Here is a 17,750-nt window from a genome sequence, read left to right as displayed (position 1 = left end):
ATAGCCAGGCACCTTCAGGGATCCTGCCTGAGCCTCATGTTCTGACTGCAAGCAGAGCAGCTGCTGGCGCGTGCTCTCGTCTCCCGCAGAACCAGGTCCCATACCACAAGGGTTTCCTGTGACTCTGGCACATGCTAACAAGGCCAGCTGACTGCACGGAGTGCCTACTTACCCCCAGTAGGTTTTTGGGCACATAGCCCTCCCGGCCCCCAAGGCGAGCCCACCACCACTCTGTCTCGCTGTCATCCTCACGCCTCAGGATGGTGATGGCGTCCCCTTCGTGGAAGGATAGCTCGTCGCTGTTCTGCGCCTCATAGTCCCACAGGGCATATACCGTGCCTTTGTTCATCACTCCCAACTTCTCCTGCACCCCTAAGATCAAAGAGCAACCATCAGAGCCCGGCAGAAGACAGTTCACAGCAAGGAGCCCCACAAAGGCACAAGCGAGACCCGCCAAGGCTGATGGCTGAGATGGGAGAGCAGGGCCACACAGCCCGCTGCTGCCCCAGACCCAGCTGCTGCCCCAGACCCAGCTGCTGCGGTGCAGTTTAATGTGCACACCCTTTCCCAAGTCCCTGCGAGAGCACAGCAGTCTCAGTGTCTATGTGGGAAGGGGTCCCAGATCCTGCAGATCCTGGAACACTTAGATGTTCATCCCTGTTGCAAAACTGTGTGTTGTCTGTGCAGAGCCTACGTTTGCCTTCCCTCATGCCCTAAACTAGTTCTCTGTGTATAAGCCATCGTACACGGAATGGTTTAGGGACTAGCATAAGAAGAGTGTTAGGTGTTCAGTGCAGGTAATTTTTTTTTTTTTTGGTTGGTCCTGGGACTTGAACTCTGGGCCTGGGCGCTGTCCCTCAGCTCTTCAGCTCAAAGCGAGCACTCTATCACTTGAGCCACAGCGCCACTTCCAGTTTTCTGGTAGTTTATTGGAGATAAGAGTCTCACAAACTTTCTTGCCTGGGCTGGCTTTGAACCGTGATCCTCAGATCTCAGCCTCCTGAGTAGCTAGGATTACAGGAGTGATCCTCCAGTGCCCGGCTCAGTGCCAGTAATTTTTGTCCAATACTCTAATTGTTTGGATCCACATCTTCAGAACCCATAAACATGAAGAGCTGACTGAAATATTTTATTTAACTCTGGGTCTAAGAGCTGTCCCTAAGCTTTTGTGCTCAAGGCTAGTGCTCTACTTGAGCCACAGCCCCACTTCCAGCTTTTTTCTCTTTGTAGTTGATAGAGGTCTCATGAACTTTCCTGCCCAAGCTGGCTTAAAACTGCTCTCCTCCTGAGTGGCTTGGATCACAGGCATGAGCCACTGGTGCCTGGCTCTGACTGAGACCTTGCTCTAGGTTTTATGTAAAGGTTTGTGGTTCTAAAGGCAATTCCCTCCTCCCTCCCCTTCCTCATTGTCACTGGGGTCTGAACTCAGGGCCTTGTACTTGCTAGGCTGACACTTTACCACTTGAGCCCTATCTCCAGCATTGCTTTTTTTTTTTTGGTCAGTCATGGAGCTTGAACTCAAGGTCCGTGTGCTGTTCCTGAGCTTTTTTGCTATCACTTTGAGCCACAGTGCCACTTCCCATTTTCAGGTAAGAGTCTCATGGACATCTCTGCCTGGCTTTGAACTGTGATTCTCAGATCTCAGCCTCCTGAGTAGTTAGGGTTACAGTGTGAGCCACCAGCACCTGGCCAGCACTGGTGGTTTTTTGGAGACTGCTGGTTATTTTGGAGATGTGTCGTTATTTTTCTATCTAGACTGGCCTTGAACTATGATCCTCCTCCATATCTCAGCCTCCTGAGTGGCTAGGAATGGAAGCATGAGACACTGGTTCCTGACATAAAGGCAGTCCTTTAGGGAAAAGTTGGAATTTTGATTTAGCGCAAACTTCAGAAGTGAGAAGCAGCTGTGGCTGGCGGGGTGGTGGGTGTGCTGTAGACTGTGCATCTGAGTGGACCCACGGCCGTGCAGCTACCTGCGGTGCCCCGGGGAGGGGCCAGTGTGGTCACTGCCTGTCAGCCCTCCACCCTCAGAGCTCTGGCTTGCCCCGCCTACCAGCTCTGCTGTGGGAGCTCTGTGTAGCGTGTGCGTGACCAATCCTTGGGAAAATGGGACCTGGGATGGCAGCCAGTAATTTAGCATGGGGCAAATGGCTTGGGGCAAATGGCTAACCCTAGGCTAGCACGTGGATGAATGGATGGGCTCTGCTTCAAGTCCAGTGCACCCCAGAAACAAGTGTACAGAGCAGAGCTGACTGGCTACTCCCGGCACGACTGCACAAGCATCGAGGTCATTCTCATTCCTGTAACAGCATGGTTCGCACATGTCCTCGGAGTAAGGAAAGGGAGGCAAGCACCACACCAGTTCACATTCTGGGCCAGTACAATGCTACCCAGACCCTATCACTCAACCAGGGAAGAAGCTGAGGCCCACAGGCACACACGTACCATAGAGAAACTGGGAGCACTGAATGTAGCCTTCCTCCATCTCTTCACACTTGTCTGCAGCAGTCTCAATGTCGCTGATGGTAGAGGCGAAGATGGCAGCGCCGCTCTCCACCAGCTGCTTGCAGAGGTGCACGCTGTTGCAGGAAGCAGCGCAGTGCAGCGGTGTCCTGGAGCCACAGGAGGGAAGACGGAGGTCTGGAACCAACCGCACGAGAACACCCTCCACAGAATGCTCGTGGGGATGCCACGCCTTTGTGCCAGGAAAGCTGCAGTGCTTTTTTAAAGGCATGGTTTCCGTGAAAACTGCTTTAGACCACACATAGTGTTGAGAAGGGAGGTTAAGGAGTAGATTAAGTAATGGCCTGTAACCTGCTCGGTGCGCTGAGCGTCAACCTGCGTAACACGCCGACATGCACGTTACTAATGGCTAAGGGTAAAGCATAGCCATTTTACCACAATTAAAAACTAGAGTTGTATGCAAGTTCAAAAACCATGGAGTAGACTCATGGCCCTACTCCATTTGCCCACTGAATCTGAAGGCAAATGGAAACAGAACTCAAGTACTTAAGTGTCTAATAAAGGAGACATGTGGGTACTTTTCCTACAGAATGTATACACAGAATTCAGACATTTCCCTACAGAACATCTGAAAAGAGGAAGAGCAAATGATTCGCCAAATATTCAGGTTGCAATATTATAAGGCACATTAAGGACATTAAAAATAGCTCTCTTGGGCTGGGAAGGTGGCTCAGTGGTAGAGCGCTTGCCTTGCATGCATGAGGCCCTGGGTTCCATTCCCCAGCACCACATAAGCAGAAGGAAAAAAAAAAACCGGAAGTGGCACTGTGGCTCAAGTGGTAGAACACTAGCCTTGAGCTGAAGAGCTGGGGGACAGCGCCCAGGCCCAGAGTTCAGGCCCCACGACTGGACCCCCAAAAAAAAAAAAAACCAGCTCTCTTTACCAAAATAGTTAAGAGAAAGGACAGGAAAGACAGCAAACCGCAGGAGAGAGGTATTCTTTCTTCCGTGCCTCCCAACTGTCTAGAATACGTGTTTTCCTCTTGCGAGGCAGGGAGTACAAGCCCTGGAACTCCACACCCAGCCCGCGTGCTCACCATCCGTCGCTGTCGGCAGCATTCACGTTGACACCGAAGTCCAGCAGAAACTTCACAATGTGGTGGTGGCCGGCGCAGACTGCGTTGTGGAGGGGGGTGATGCCCTCGTCATTGGGCTTGCTGGGGTCTTCCACCTAAGACACAAATCACATCACAGCCAGCGGCACCCACCCCCGCCTCACAGCAGCACATGCAGGTGTGTGTGGCTCACCTCATAGATGATCCTCTGCACCAGATCAAACTCTCCTTCCAGAGAAGCATCTAGAAGTAGCGCCAGGGGATTGAAGCGTACTCTGAGCCCATGTCCCGTCCGCTCGGAGTTGGGCTTCTTCAGGTTGGTTCTTTTGCTCTGTGAGGAAGTGAGTACTGTCAGTATCCAGGTGGCCAAGCACCCACCCTGGGGAAGGAGCAGCAGGACGGAAACTCTAAAACCACTGGCTCTCCAAGAGAGCCCCGGGGACATCCCACCGAGGCCTGGGCATCTGTGGGGGCTTGCGCTCTGCTGGGGCTCTGGCTGGGAGGGGCTGGGCACGGCCGATTTCGAGCTGCTCTGTGGGAGGCTCAGGCAGGGGAGTGTGTTCCGACAGCTACATCTAAGCCAGACGCCAGCCCACAGGAATCTACCCGACACCCCATAGGCTCTTCCAGCTGTAAAAACCCAACCAGGATGGTCTTGCTGAGACTCCCTGTGATAATGCTCTACCCCTCTGTATCAGCACACGGACCTCCCCAGAGGCTCGTCTAGAAGGTTTGTTCCTATTTGCCTATCCTCTGTGTTTCAGCAGTGCTTCACGAGGTTACTGTGCAACCTCCTCGTGTTGCTTTGTCTGTAGGCTTATCAGGCCGACTGTGACAGCCAGGACATGGCTGGTTCCACCTTCCACACAGCTGCCAGGGAGGCCTGGCTCTGGTCAGCAAGGATACCCACCGTGGAGACAGCTGGAGGGTGGACGGCGGCAGGGAGGGGTGCTGGAGGGACTTGCTCCTCCCCCAGAGATGGGGATTCAGCCACGGGGCTGGGGGTTTGTTCTGTGGAGGGGGCCGTGGCCACGTTGTTGTTGTCGTCTTCGGTGGGCTCTGCGGTGTGGTGGGTGGTTGGGGGACAGATGAGCTCCTGGGGCTCTGGGGAAGGTAACTGGTTATCATTGGCATCAGAGGAAGGGGCGGGCTCATCGGGGAGGGGGACCGTGGGCTGGGCGGGTGCGGGCTCATCCACGTTGCCGTTAGCATTGGTATTCCCGTTATCTACATCGGCCAGAGTGCCCACAAAGTCCTGCGAGGGGCTGGGCTGGTAGAAAGGGGTGCCTTCCATGCCACCAGCCAGCGTGTTGAAGCGCTGGTAGAGCAGCTTTTGGATGTTGGGCCCGCCGGGGCCCTCGGGCTCTGTGATGGAGCTGCGCTTCTTCAGGGGCCGGGGCGCATTGGCCAGCTTCCTGCGGAGGGCTTCCAGGTCCGCGTCGCTCTGGTAGCGCAGCGGGGAGTGCACGATGGGGGTGAGCTTGGTGGGGCTGAGCGGCCTCGGCAGGCTCTCCACTGCGCTGCCGTCCCCGGGCGCGGCCGGGCCCTCTTGCTCTGGCTCTTTGTCAGCACATTCTGAAGAGGGCTGCGGCTGTGATGTGCCAGTGCCCAAGGGCCCATGAAGAAAGGGTAAGGGGGACGGAGACGCAGACCCCGATGGTAAGACGGGCTTGCCGTACACTGGAGAGACAGAAGAAGAAAAACAGCTTCAGCCTGGCTGCCAGGATTAACAACAGGGGTTTAACAACAAGAGACCACCTCCTGCTCCTGACACGCCTACGCTCTGATTTCCAATCTCTACACCCTAACAGAGGTGTGTCTAATGCATCTATCTTAAATCTGAGCGCCCACTATTAGGCTTTTATAAAAGAAAAGGTTGCTGGCCTGACATTCCCTGCCCCAAACAAGCTTGCTTCACTTTCTAGTTCAAGAGAAACAAACCAGAAAACCTGCATCGGAGCGTGGCACCTCGGGTGGGCGGGGAGGACCCTTGGGTGCCAGGGCTCCTCCACTCGTTGACACTCCCCTCTACCGCAGAGGTCTTGGCAGGGAGTGGCCAGGCACGCCTCGACTCCTGGCCCACACATCCGGCTGTTGCAGGTGACGGCCGAGGATGTCAAGGGTTCTAGCCCAGACCTGGCCCACAGGATCCTCTGGCCAGGGAGAACTACCTTTGGCCTCCACAGGGCGTGTGGAAAGAAGCTATGTCCTCTTGTCTGCCCTTCTTCAACACCCACAGAAGACGGTGTGAAGCAGCTTCTCATGGCTCTGGGAGACCTCTGAGCAGCAGATGCCCTCCTCACACCACCTGTACCCAGCACTCTTCTAGCTCAGCCATGGCCCGCGGGCCAGAGGCCCCAGAAGCAAGGCCCACCCTACTCACTGGACAGCTCTTAGAACAAGTGACCACGAAGCAGGAGGTTAAAGGAAATTGTTCTTATCCTTCTAGGGGCTATATTTGCTAAGCAGTTCAAGGATATGGACGCCCAGACAGGAGATCAGAGCGGGGGTCCATCTACAAATTGCTCTGTGCACTTCATCGTTCATTCCCCTCCCACAGACACCCAGGCCCATACTTTTTATAAGAATTATGGTTTTTGTTTTTGTGCAAGTCCTGGGACTTGAACTCAGGGACTGGCTGTTGTCCCTGAGCTTTTCTGCTCAAGGCTAGCACTCCACTACTTGAGTCACAGCTCTACTTCCAGCCTTTCTAGTGGTTAATTGGAAATAAGAATGTCATAGACTTTCCTGCCCAGGCTGGCTTTGAACTGTGATCCTCCTGAGTAGCTGGAATTATAGGTGTGAGCCACTGGCCCCTGGCCGAACTGTTTCATCCTAAGTAGCACATGGTTCAATTGTAAGGATACAAATTAGTACTTCCTAGTCCCAGGTGAAGAACAGAAACCCTTTGTACCTGCTTTAATGGACTTATTTAAGGTGCCGTGCACTGCTGGCTGGAAGTTCTTGGGTGGTGTGGCTTGCTGGAGGTACATGGAATAGATGGAACTTGAATTCACTGTCTGGGGTCCTTTCCTGGGAGACTGTGGTCTTGAGCCCTTATCAGCCAGAAAGGGCCGGATAGCCACTGTTAGTGGGAGATCAGGTTTCCCATCACCAGCTGGAAATGCAGGTGGCCCTGCTGGTGGGTACGTGGGACTTGGTGGCACTGAGATCCTCTGCTGAATCTGCTGCGATGAGCCAGGTTGTGGGGCACTGCCTGCTGGTGGCAGCGGAGCAGGTTTCTGCCGACTGGGCCCGCCAGTGCTGGGTCTGGGCAAGCTGCCCTCTTTCCTCCTCTCCAGAGAGCCCGTTGAGCCGGGGGCTAGTGGCGCAGGACTCGGGTATGTCCCATAGCTTGGAGGCAGTGGCTTTCCCACACCAGGGATAGGAGGTGGGCCTTTACCAATCTCGATGCCCTAAGTTTTGGTATTAAGAAGAAAAACAGAGTCACTCTTTAAAAAGATAAGCATATATCCACACCCAGTAGGATTTGGAATCCTTCAATCAGCCTGTGGTTATGTGACCAGGGTATAAGGCCCTGCTGAGCTCATCATCTGTCTGCAAAGTAGATATAAAAACCCCAGCCGCAGGCCCTGCACCTGTGTACTGCTCAGCCTCCAGCCCCCACAGGCTCTGCAACTGTGTACCGCTCAGCTTCTTAGGTCTGGTAGCTATCTAAAACTCTGGGGTAAGGCAGGCAGACACTAACAAGATTCATCTGTGGTGTGGTACCTCACCCAGGCCCTTCTACTTGCTGGCACTCAGCTAAGGATGGGGATAGCCTACCAGCTTCTCAGTGCTTCCCAGAGCTGACAGAGGCACCGGCTGGCTTGAGATAGCACCCTGCTTGAGGGTCCCCTCCATCACTGGGTCCTTCCAGTCCGCACTGGAGAGTGTTGGCTTCACTGAAGAGCCAGAATTCTGCTTTAATGTTGGCCAGCTTCCATCATTAGCTTAAAAAGAACACAGAAGGTAGATTTTTTTTTCTTACAATTAGCTGAGAGCAGCCCCCCTGGCAGAAATAAAAAATAACACTGGGATTTCACATTAGGAAAGAGTTCCTTGAGTCTGGAAGTCAGCCACCACTGCGTGCCACGCTGCTGACCTGCTCCACCACCACAGGCCTGGCAGGAGCCTCAGCTGCCGCCCGCCACTGTGCAGCGCACGGGTGCTGTCCATGGAGCACAGGCCCGGCCTGCGACAGCCCCACCGCAGAACAGAGCAAGCACTGGGCATGGATGTGCAAGCAAGTGCCATTTAGAAACACAATCACACAGAGCAATGAGGACTTATCTTTCCACTTCGTAACAAGCCTGACCTGTGCTACTGGATAATTGAAAAAGTTTTCCTTTCATGGGTGGAAGTCCGTCCCTTTGTGACCAAAGGTCAGGACAAGCTCCCTCTGACTGGGCAGCAGGAGAAGCAGTGTCATTTTGTTGCTGTGATTAGAAAGCCAGCCAAAACCTCATTTCCCGGAAAGACAGATTTTTTACAGAGTTTTCCAAACTGACAAGTGCGCTGCGGTCATGCCTGGTCATGTGGGGTCATGAAAGGTGACCTGAGCCTGAATGACGTGTGGATCAGCGTTGTACACCGACTGGGGTTCCCGCTTCTCATCAGCCACGGGTGCAGAGCTGCCCTGACGTACCGCAGCCACGGCCCACTAGTGGGTGGGGACAAGCAGGAGTCACCACAGGCAGGATGATCAAGCTGTGGCAGGAAGACCATTTGTCTCATAAAACAGGAGAGTGAGTGGCCCAAGCCAGCTCCAGCACAACCCAGGGGGAGGCCCCGCTGCTGAGGCAGTGGTGTGCTGAGAGGGCTCGATGCCCCTGGTACCCCTAGCTGGCCTAGCCTGTGGCATCGGCACACACGGAGCTCGTGAGCAAAATGTGACAACAGGACACATGATCACCTGATCACTACTCTGCTGAGTGTCACTATAGACAGGAGGGCTCTGAAACAGTGCTGGCTCAGCCATGCAGTGCTAGCCAGGAATTCCAAAGCCTGGCGCCAACTGTCCTTGTTCCTTGCGGCCTGCCAGCCTTCTTCAGGCAATAATGTGCGAATCTTAGACCTGGAGTATGTGTGGGCTCCAAGAAACTTATTAGAGGCCTTGAAAACTCCAGGCTGACCAGAAAAGCAAGGCCCCACAGGGGCGGCCAAGCCACCTGGGGGTCATGGCTTTTTCTTTTTTTTTTTTTTTTTGGTCGGTTGTGGGGCTTGAACTCTGGGCCTGAAGTTGGTTGTGAGTCTTTTTTTTTTTTGGGTCAGGTCGTGGGGGCTGAACTCTGGGCCTGGGCGCTGTCCCTCAGCTCTTCAGCTCAAGGCTAGCGCTCTACCACTTGAGCCACAGAGCCACTTCCGGCTTTTTTCTTTTTGCTTATGTGGTGCTGAGGAATCAAACCCAGGGCCTTGAGCATGCAAGGCAAGCACTCTACCACTGAGCCACCTTCCCAGCCCTGGTTGTGAGTCTTGAACTCTGGGCCTGGGCGCTGTCCCTGAGCAATTCAGCTCAAGGCAAGGGTTCTACCACTTGGACTACAGCGCCACTTCTGGTTTTCTGGTGGTTTATTGGAGATAAGAGTCTTACGGACTTTCCTGCCAGGGCTGGCTTTGAACTGCGATCCTCAGATCTCAGCCTCCTGAGTAGCTAGGATGACAGGTGTGAGTCACCAGCACTTTGCTTCAGTGGCTTTATAAATCACATGGCCATGGGCGGGTCTATGGAAACCAGTTATTGGGAGAAGAGTAATAATCTTTTTCTTTGTTCAGGACACGGCAGGTATAGAAGGAAGGTCATTTCCTTTTATTATAAAGGAAGAGACATTCACTAATTATGATGGGTAATGTGAAAGCCTCATAATGAACTGTGGAGCGCAGCTGTCCAGCTGTCTTCCCTCCTCCTGCCCAGGGGACTGAGGATTACAGGCCTTTGATACCATGCCTACCAGTTCATTCATCTTAATTTTTGAAAAACAACCCCCCCCGCCCCCAAACCTTTGTGTGTGTGTGTGTGTGTGTGTGTGTGATGCGTGTGTATGTGTTGGGGGGGATGTTTGTCTGGGATGGAAAGGGCACCTGTTCCTTCAAAGCACTGCTTATGTCCAGGTATGAGGAACCTTTGTCAGATTGGAAAACAAATGATTGCTGATTCAGTCTTACAGATCAGAAGTGCCCCCCCCTACGCCTGGCAGCTGACATACGGTTCACAAGCAGGTTTGCAGAGTGCTGTGAAGAGCCACAGCCAGGCCCGACGTCCAGGTCTGACACTGTCCACATGCTGCTCACTCTGGGTCTACCATGGCCATCTGTGTGACACAGAACCAGGACAGCCAACGACAAGGGTTAAGTGTCCCTACCAGGGATTTGCTATCCAGGCTCTACCTCAGCGGGCAGACACAGGCTTCCTGGAATGGGTGCTTCACCCTCCAGTGGAAAGAAGAGTAGAGGCTCTTTGGGGGTAGCTTCTTCTGCCAATCAACAAACAGCACAGTACACTCCCACAATGGAGAGTAGTGACATTTTAAGCTTCGACATTTTAATAATGATGTCAGCAGAAGCTGGCTGCACTAACATCTGCATAGATGACTAGCCACTCCTACCTCCTACCACAGATAAACAATAGCTCATCAAAGACCACTGTGCAGAGGAGCTCATACTGACCAAAGCCCTTGTGTAACTGTTGTGTGACCAGAAAGATCTGAGCTGGACTCTGGACACAGGGGGCTAGGAAAGGTCCGTCCTGTAGGACTCAGCTCGACCCCTAAGCTGCCAGAAAGAGCTGATGCATCACTAGGCACTGTCCGTACTAAGGGAGAGAAAATGACACACATGAAGACCAGTACAAACCAGTCACCAATTCTGAAACAGTAATCTAACACAAGCCTAACAGTAGGAGAGCAGCAATACTGTTCTCATAAATGAAGCAACTTTTAGTATTTGAGGACATGGAAGGAATTGTGGTCAGGAAGTCTGGCTTAAGCAGCAATGGTAGTCTCCACACAGGGCTGGTCCTGTGCCAGCTGGAATGCCAGCTATCTTGAGCACAGAGCTGGAGTTATCACACAGCACAACAATGCAAAGGAATAGTTTGTGGACTTTTTTGTGGTGCTGAAGGCTTAACCTGGGTTTTGTGTATGCTAGGCTCTATTACACGCCCTATTCCAGGTTGACTGATGAAAACTGCTGAGTGGGGAGCTCTGTCTATAGGGAGGTGACCCTGGTCTGGCCGGCCACAGCTGGACTGACAAGTGACCAAGAAGAGTCAAGTCCAGTGAGGAATCCACAGCTGACCACCAAGTACCCTCAGGAAAAAGTAAACCTGGGCTATGATAAAGATATCCTTAATATCCCCTGGCTGGCCCAGTACTGGGGATTAAACTCAGGACTTAGCACTTTCTTTTTTTTTTTTTGGGGGGGGGGGAGGGTCCAGTCGTGGGGCCTGAACTCTGGGCCTCTTCAGCTCAAGGCTAGCGCTCTACCACTTGAGCCACAGTGCCACTTCCGGCTTTTTTCTTTTTTGCTTATGTGGTGCTGAGGAATTGAACCCAGGGCCTCATGCATGCAAGGCAAGCACTCTACCACTGAGCCACCTTCCCAGCCCCAGGACTTAGCACTTTCTAGGCAGGCATTCTACTGCTGAGACACATCTCCAGCCCTTTTTTGAGGCAGAGTCTCATTTCCTATCTGGGTGTAAGCTTGGACTATGATCTGCCTATTTTAGGCTTCCCATTCCAGCTAGGATGACAGGTGTGTGCCACTGTGCCCGATGATCAACCAAGAGCTCAACCAGATGGGATCTCATTAACTGTTCTGCTCTTACTGGCCTTGAAACTCTTATCCTCTCAGTCTTAGCCTCCCAAGTAGTCAGGATTACATGTGGCCATCATTTGTGTTTTAAAAACTATGGTACATTCAGATCAGTAAATAGAATTTGTTATTGTGGTGACCTCTGGCTTTCTAAGTGTTATACCAGAAGGCCAGGAGCTTCCAGAAACTCTTCCTTCCCATGAAGAGGCAGGGCCACTCACCGGGTTTTGTTCTTCCGTGGGCAGCGCTGGAGGTGATGGTGAGAGACTGGGGCTTTACGGGATCCCCTGGGACAGGAAAGCTCCCAGCACTGGGAACTTGGATGTAAGGCCCCACGGCAGCAACCCTGCCAGACGCACTCAGGGGGGACTGTGGTGACGATGTGCCATTCACACGATTCAGCTGCAAACCAACAAGAAATGAAAGTCAAGATTCTTCCAAACTCAACTCAGCCCGACTCCCTGCTCAGACCACACAGCACTCACTGGACAGACCCTCACCCCGAGAGACTGGCATCTAGAAGAGAGCCTGCAGAGGACACAGTTCACTGCTGTAGAAGCCACTTCCTCTAATAATACCCACCTACTGGCAGTGCGAGAGTGAGGGGCTGATGTGAAGACAGCATCACTTTTAGTGACGAGGACCACCTTGTCCCCATCTGGGGGATGCTCTCCCTCCCCTAGAAGGGCAGAGGTCTGTAGTCTGAATATAGCTTCAAAACCTGCCCTGTCATTTATTCCCTGCACTGCTCTGGGCTGGTTACTTAGCCTTTCTTAGCCTCTGTGCCTTTGTCCGTGAAGTCTGGGTAAGAGCTACTGTAAAGAATGCAGGGCAGGGCTGGGAAGGTGGCCCAGTGGTAGAGTGCTTGCCTTGCATGCCTGAGGCTCTGGGTTTGATTCCTCAGCACCACATAAGCAAAAAGAAAAAAGCCGTAAGTGGCGCTGTGGCTCAAGTGGTAGAGTGCTAGCCTTGAGCTGAAGAGCTGAGGGACAGTGCCCAGGCCCAGAGTTCAGGCCCCACGACCGGACCAAAAAAAAAAAAAAAAAAAAAAAGAATGCAGGGCAAATAAACCCCCAAATCTTCATGCTGAAAAATTCAATAAATGAAATGTTGAAATGCAAAGAAGGAAGGAAGGAAGGAAGGAAGGAAGGAAGGAAGGAAGGAAGGAAGGAAGGAAGGAAGAAAGGAAGGAAAGAAGGAAGAGAGAGACAGAAAGAAAGAGAGAGAGAGACTGACTGACTGACTGACTGCAGGGCAGGGGCTGGGAATGTGGCTCAGTGGTAGAGTGCTTGCCTAGCATGGATGAAACCCTGAGCTCGACTTCTCAGCACCACATACACAGAAAAAAAGAAAAGTGGCGCTGTGGCTCAAATGGTAGAGTGCTAGCCTTGAGCAAAAGAAGCTCAGGGACAGTGCCCAGGCTCTGAGTTCAAACCCCAGGACTGGCAAAAAAGAAAAAGAAATGTAGGGCAAAGTACCCAGGATAGACTGTGATCCTGATGGTGCCTGAGGACACTGGTCACACAATGCCACCAAGAGTCTGCAAGGAGCTCTAATTAGAGAACCTCTGGCTCCTCAGGGTCCCCAGGTAGCTTCGGAGTGGAGAGTCATAGTCTCTGCCACTGTCTGCAAGGTTCTGTGTACAATACTACACCATTCTGGGGAGAGGATACAGGGGCTTTCATAACTGCTTAAAGTATCTAAGATCTTCAGTGGAAGCACATCTCTGCAGAAGCACCAAGTTCAGGTACATCCTGAAGTTACAGATAGAATGGATCTAGCCATTTTTTACAGTTAATTTTATGCATCAACTTGGTACCTAGACATTCAGTTATTTACCAATCTAGATGTTGCTTTACAAGTGTTATTTTTGTTGTTGTTTTTGGTCTTGGGGCTTGAACTCTGGGCCTGGGTGCTGGCCCTCAGCTCTTCAGTTCAAGACTAGCGCTCTACCACTTGAGCCACAAGGTCACTTCTAGTTTTCTGGTGGTTTATTGGAGATAAGAGTCTCACAGACTTTCCTGCCTGGGCTGGCTTGAACTTCGATGGATCCTCAGATCTCAACCTCCTGAGTAGCTAGGATTACAGACAGGCATAAGCCACCAGCGCCTGATAAATAATAATCTCTTCCTGAATTTTTTTTTTTTTTTTTTGTCGGTTGTGGGACCTGAACTCTGGACCTGAGTGCTGTCCCTCAGCTCTTCAGCTCAAGACTAGCACTCTACCACTTGAGCCACAGCACCACTCCAGCTTTTTCTGTTTATGCAGTGCTGAGGAATGGAACCCAGAGCCTAATGCATGCGAGGCAAGCACTCTACCACTGAGCCACCATCACCACCCAGTTTTTTTCCTTTTTTTTTTTATAGTCCTGGGGCTTGAACCCTGGGCCTGGGCGCTGTCCCTCAGCTCTTCAGCTTAACACTAGTGCTCTACCACTTGAGCCACAATGCCACTTCCTGTGCAGGCATTTTTGAGATGATATTAACATTTAAATCAGTAGACTCTGAGAAAGGCAGATGGGTCTATAATGTGGATCTCGTCCACCCAGTGGAGGAAGCCTTGAAATGAAAGAAAGACTCAAGTTCCAAGGCTGAGGACTTGATGTGCAGATTCCTCAGTAGCACATAAACAGAAAAAGCTGGAAGTGACGCTCTGGCTTAAGTGGTAGAGCAAAAGAAGCTCAGAGACAGTGCCCAGGCCCGGAGGTCAAGCCTCAGGACTGGCAAAAAGAGTCTCTGACTTTCCTGCCCAGGCTGGCTTTGAACTGTGATCCTCAGATCTCAGCCTCCTGAGTAGCTAGGATTACAGGCATGAGCCACCAGTGCCTGGCTTGTTTCAAGTTTTGTCCAGTGGGTACTTAGTAGTTTTGAAATTCCACTTACCAACTGGACATTTAAAAAATTATAACCCCTGGGGCTGGGAAGATGGCTCAGTGGTAGAGTGCTTGCCTTGCATGCATGAGGCCCTGAGTTCGATTCCTCAGCACCACATAAACAGAAAAAGCGGGAAGTGACACTGTATCTCAAGTGGTAGAGTGCTAGCCTTGAGCTGAGGAACTGAGGGACAGCACCCAGGTCCAGAGTTCAGGCCCCACAACCAACAAACAACAACAACAACAAAAAAGACACTAACAATAAATGAATAAATAAAGCTCAAAAATAAATAAGTAAAACCAGCATAAGGATTGTTTAAAAAAAATTATAACCCCTTATGTGGTATCTTTCTCAAGAGTTTTCAAAATCCCTCCAGATGAGTTACTCCTAGGAACCTTACAACACCTGGGGCAGAGAGGACCGATGCCTTTCTAGCAAGGACACAAGGCTACAGACTAAGGTCAAGGAACTGGCTGCAAGTGGCAGCTTAGACTCTTAAAACATGAAGGCTGGATGCCACCACTCTAGGGCCAATAGCACCCCAGTGCAGAAGAGACAGAGCTGTGGAAAGATGGAGATGGAAAGCTGAATGCCAGGCCATGAGGTTCTGCCCCCACATGCTAGGAAGCAGTGAGTCTTTGAAAGTGATGTTTGCCTGTCTCACTTATAGGGGTTGTTGTATCAGCTGTGACAGGTAGGCGTTCAATATCATTCAAGGACACTGAGGAGTTTAGATGAACCACTGACATTAGTTTAGCTCGCAGACATTTTCTCATTTACATGCCTGAATTTTCTTGCCGTAAAGACGCTCACGCAGCTCCCCAATTCGCTTGTCCATCATGGCCACCTCCATGTTGCGCTTATTTAAGAGTTCCTTCTGCTGCTGGAGTTTTGAATTCTGCTCCTGGTTAAGCTGGTTACGAATCTTCAAAATAGAAAATACACCATAAGATTTTCATTAATTAAAAAGTCAAATACCACCCTCTTCTCCCCTCCCCAACTAATTCTCTTGCCAAAGAGATAAAGAAGAAAAAGCAGCCTGGAGTTTGGATATGTTTACATGTATACACTGTCACCTGTGCGCCACATAGTTCATAGATTAGTAACAGGCAAGCATGGTGCTAGACAAGTGCTCTACTACTGAGCCACAGCCCTAGCTCTTTTTTTCTTTTTTTTTTCTGGTTGTGGGGCTTGCACTCTGGGCCTGGGCACTGTCCCTCAGCTCTTCAGCTTAAGTCGAGTGCTCTACCACTTGAGCTACAGCGCCACTTCTGGTTTTCTAGTGGTTAAGTGGAGATAAAAGTCTCATGGACTTTCCTGTTGGGGCTGGCTTTGAACCATGATCCTCAGATCTTGCTCTCCTGAGTAGCTAGGATTATAGGCGTAAGCCACTGGCACACCGCTCCTAGCTCTTTTTGAGGCAGGGTCTTACTACATAGCACAGAATAGCCTCAGACTCATGATCTTCCTGCCTCTGCTCCCTCAGTGATTAGATTGCAGATCTCATGTCTGTAATCTCACCATGTCTGTCCCAGAATAGAGTTCTTACGAAATAAAGAAACAGAAAATGCTTGCAACTACCTATCTCTCCTCTCTAAAGCACAACCCTGGTAATGAGACCACACCTGGAACCCTGGGTGCCACCACCGTGCAGCCCCTGCAGTGGCGCTCAGAACCAGGAGGCATGCCTGTCCCACCAGAAACACCGCCATACCCCAGCCATCCAAGAGCAAACAACACAGAGGCAGCAAGACGCTCACAACGGATAACCCGGAACCCCAAACGAGGCCTTTATATTCCACTCATTTATAACCAGTATTTTTTAAATTAATTAATTATTGTGTCAGTATGGGAGGTGGAGGTTTGAGTTCAGGGCCTGGGCACTGTCTCTTAATTTGTGCTAAAAGCTGTGTAATCAGTATTTTTAAAAAAATGAGCTAGGAAAGAAGAGACAGTATGAGGGAGCACTCCCATAGGTGCTAAACTATTTAGGTGCACAAATGTCTGCATGTGCTCACCAGATAGGAGGCAAAACATGTACAAACAAACTGTAGTCCAATAGTTAGAAATAAACTCGCCTATTCATTATACCTCAGCATTTAACAATTGCCTAACATGCAAAAGAATGTTAACAGAACTTAATAGAAACAAGTGATTTTATTTTCATAGCTAAACACTCTTGTTTCATAAAATACTACAGGTCTTTCCTTAGTAAGTCCTAATAAAATTGCTTGAAAAGGCACTCATGGAATGACAACTTCTGAGACAGGGAACTTGTCATGACTGTTATGAACAGTGTGTGACCCTGCCCTCAATTCACATGCTAAAGCCCTGAAGAATCGCAACATTGCCCCAGGGTGATGTTTAGTGAGGTGTGTGCGTGCGTGCGTGTGTGTGTGTGTGTGTGTGTGTGTGTGTGTGTGTGTGTGTGTGTGTGTGTGTGTGTGTGTGTGTGTGTGTGTGTGTGTGTGTGTGTGTGTGCGCCAGGGTGATGTTTAGTGAGGTGTGTGCGTGTGTGCGTGCGTGTGTGCGTGCGCGTGTGTGTGATGTTTAGTGAGGTAGGTGTGTGTGTGTGTTCATGCTGGTAGTAAACTGGTACTAAGGACCTGGCTGCTGTCCCTTAGCTTTTTCAATCAAGGCTGGTACTCTACCATTTAAGCCACAGCTTCACTTTTCTGGTGGTTAACTGAAGATAAAGAATCTCACTGACTTCTGTGTGGCTGGCTTTGAATAGGGATCCTCAAATCTTAGCCTCCTGTGTAGCTAGGATTATAGGCGTGAGCCACCAATGCCCGAGTATGGTACAGCCTCTTTCTGTGGTAAGTTTTAGATGAGGTCAGAGGGCAAGCACCCACAATAGGATGGGTAGTTCTGTCTTTAGAAAAAGAGGAAGAGAGACCAGTAAATGAGAACTCCATCTCAATCAGTAAGATGGGCAAGGTACATCAGTATTTTGTAATCCCAGTTTTGTATGAGTCTATAGGTAAGAGATCTGAGGCTGGCCCTGGCAAAAGTGAGAAACCTACCTGAAAAACAACTGAAAGCACCAAAGTGTGGGAGAATTGGGTTAAGTGGTAGAGGCCTACCTACCTAGCAAACACAGGCCCTGGGTTCAAACCGCAGTATAAAAAGCAAACCAGTCCGCAAGCTGGGCTCTGTGGCTCACAAATAAAATCCCTATGCTCAAGGGGCAGAGACCACAGTTCAGTCAGCTCTGGCAAAAAGTCAGCAAGACTCCATCTTAACCAAACTCAGCAGTGGACGCGCACTACCCCAGCTATCAGAAGCACAGGCAGGAGGACTGTGGTCTGAGGCCAGCCCTGAGGGGAAACATGGGACTATGTGAAAATTAACAAAAAGGGGAGAAAGGTAAGAGGAGGGAGGGGGAAGGAAGAGAGAACTGGGAGAGAGGAAGAGAAGGGGAGAGTGGGGGAGGGAGGGAAATAGGAGGGAGGGAAGGAAAGAGAGAGGGTGGGAACACTAAGTA

The 17,750-nt window shown here is 50.9% G+C and overlaps 1 protein-coding gene across 6 annotated transcripts in view; it reads right to left on the bottom strand.

The window, feature by feature from the left end:
• Positions 1 to 17,750, bottom strand: part of Ppp1r13b (protein phosphatase 1 regulatory subunit 13B) — an 87,326-nt gene that overhangs the window by 2,474 nt on the left and 67,102 nt on the right. For 4 of the 6 annotated variants that reach the window (XM_069997461.1, XM_069997460.1, XM_069997463.1 and 1 more), the window contains exons 8-17: positions 15,048 to 15,188; positions 11,612 to 11,792; positions 9,785 to 9,889; positions 7,365 to 7,531; positions 6,493 to 6,994; positions 4,489 to 5,258; positions 3,772 to 3,909; positions 3,561 to 3,694; positions 2,446 to 2,612; positions 173 to 372 (exon numbers count right to left, since the gene is read on the bottom strand). In XM_069997461.1, the coding sequence (XP_069853562.1) occupies positions 173 to 372; positions 2,446 to 2,612; positions 3,561 to 3,694; positions 3,772 to 3,909; positions 4,489 to 5,258; positions 6,493 to 6,994; positions 7,365 to 7,531; positions 9,785 to 9,889; positions 11,612 to 11,792; positions 15,048 to 15,188 (2,505 nt within the window). The remainder of the gene's footprint in view (positions 1 to 172; positions 373 to 2,445; positions 2,613 to 3,560; positions 3,695 to 3,771; positions 3,910 to 4,488; positions 5,259 to 6,492; positions 6,995 to 7,364; positions 7,532 to 9,784; positions 9,890 to 11,611; positions 11,793 to 15,047; positions 15,189 to 17,750) is intronic. The other 2 variants (XM_069997465.1, XM_069997464.1) reach the window with 1 other exon arrangement.

Source organism: Dipodomys merriami, unplaced genomic scaffold (genome assembly GCF_024711535.1).
Source record: "Dipodomys merriami isolate MVZ:Mamm:240054 unplaced genomic scaffold, mDipMer1.0.p SCAF_50, whole genome shotgun sequence".
NCBI lineage: Eukaryota > Metazoa > Chordata > Mammalia > Rodentia > Heteromyidae > Dipodomys > Dipodomys merriami.
Note: the sequence above shows the minus strand (reverse complement) of the source record. Positions and strands in the feature narration are given on the sequence as shown.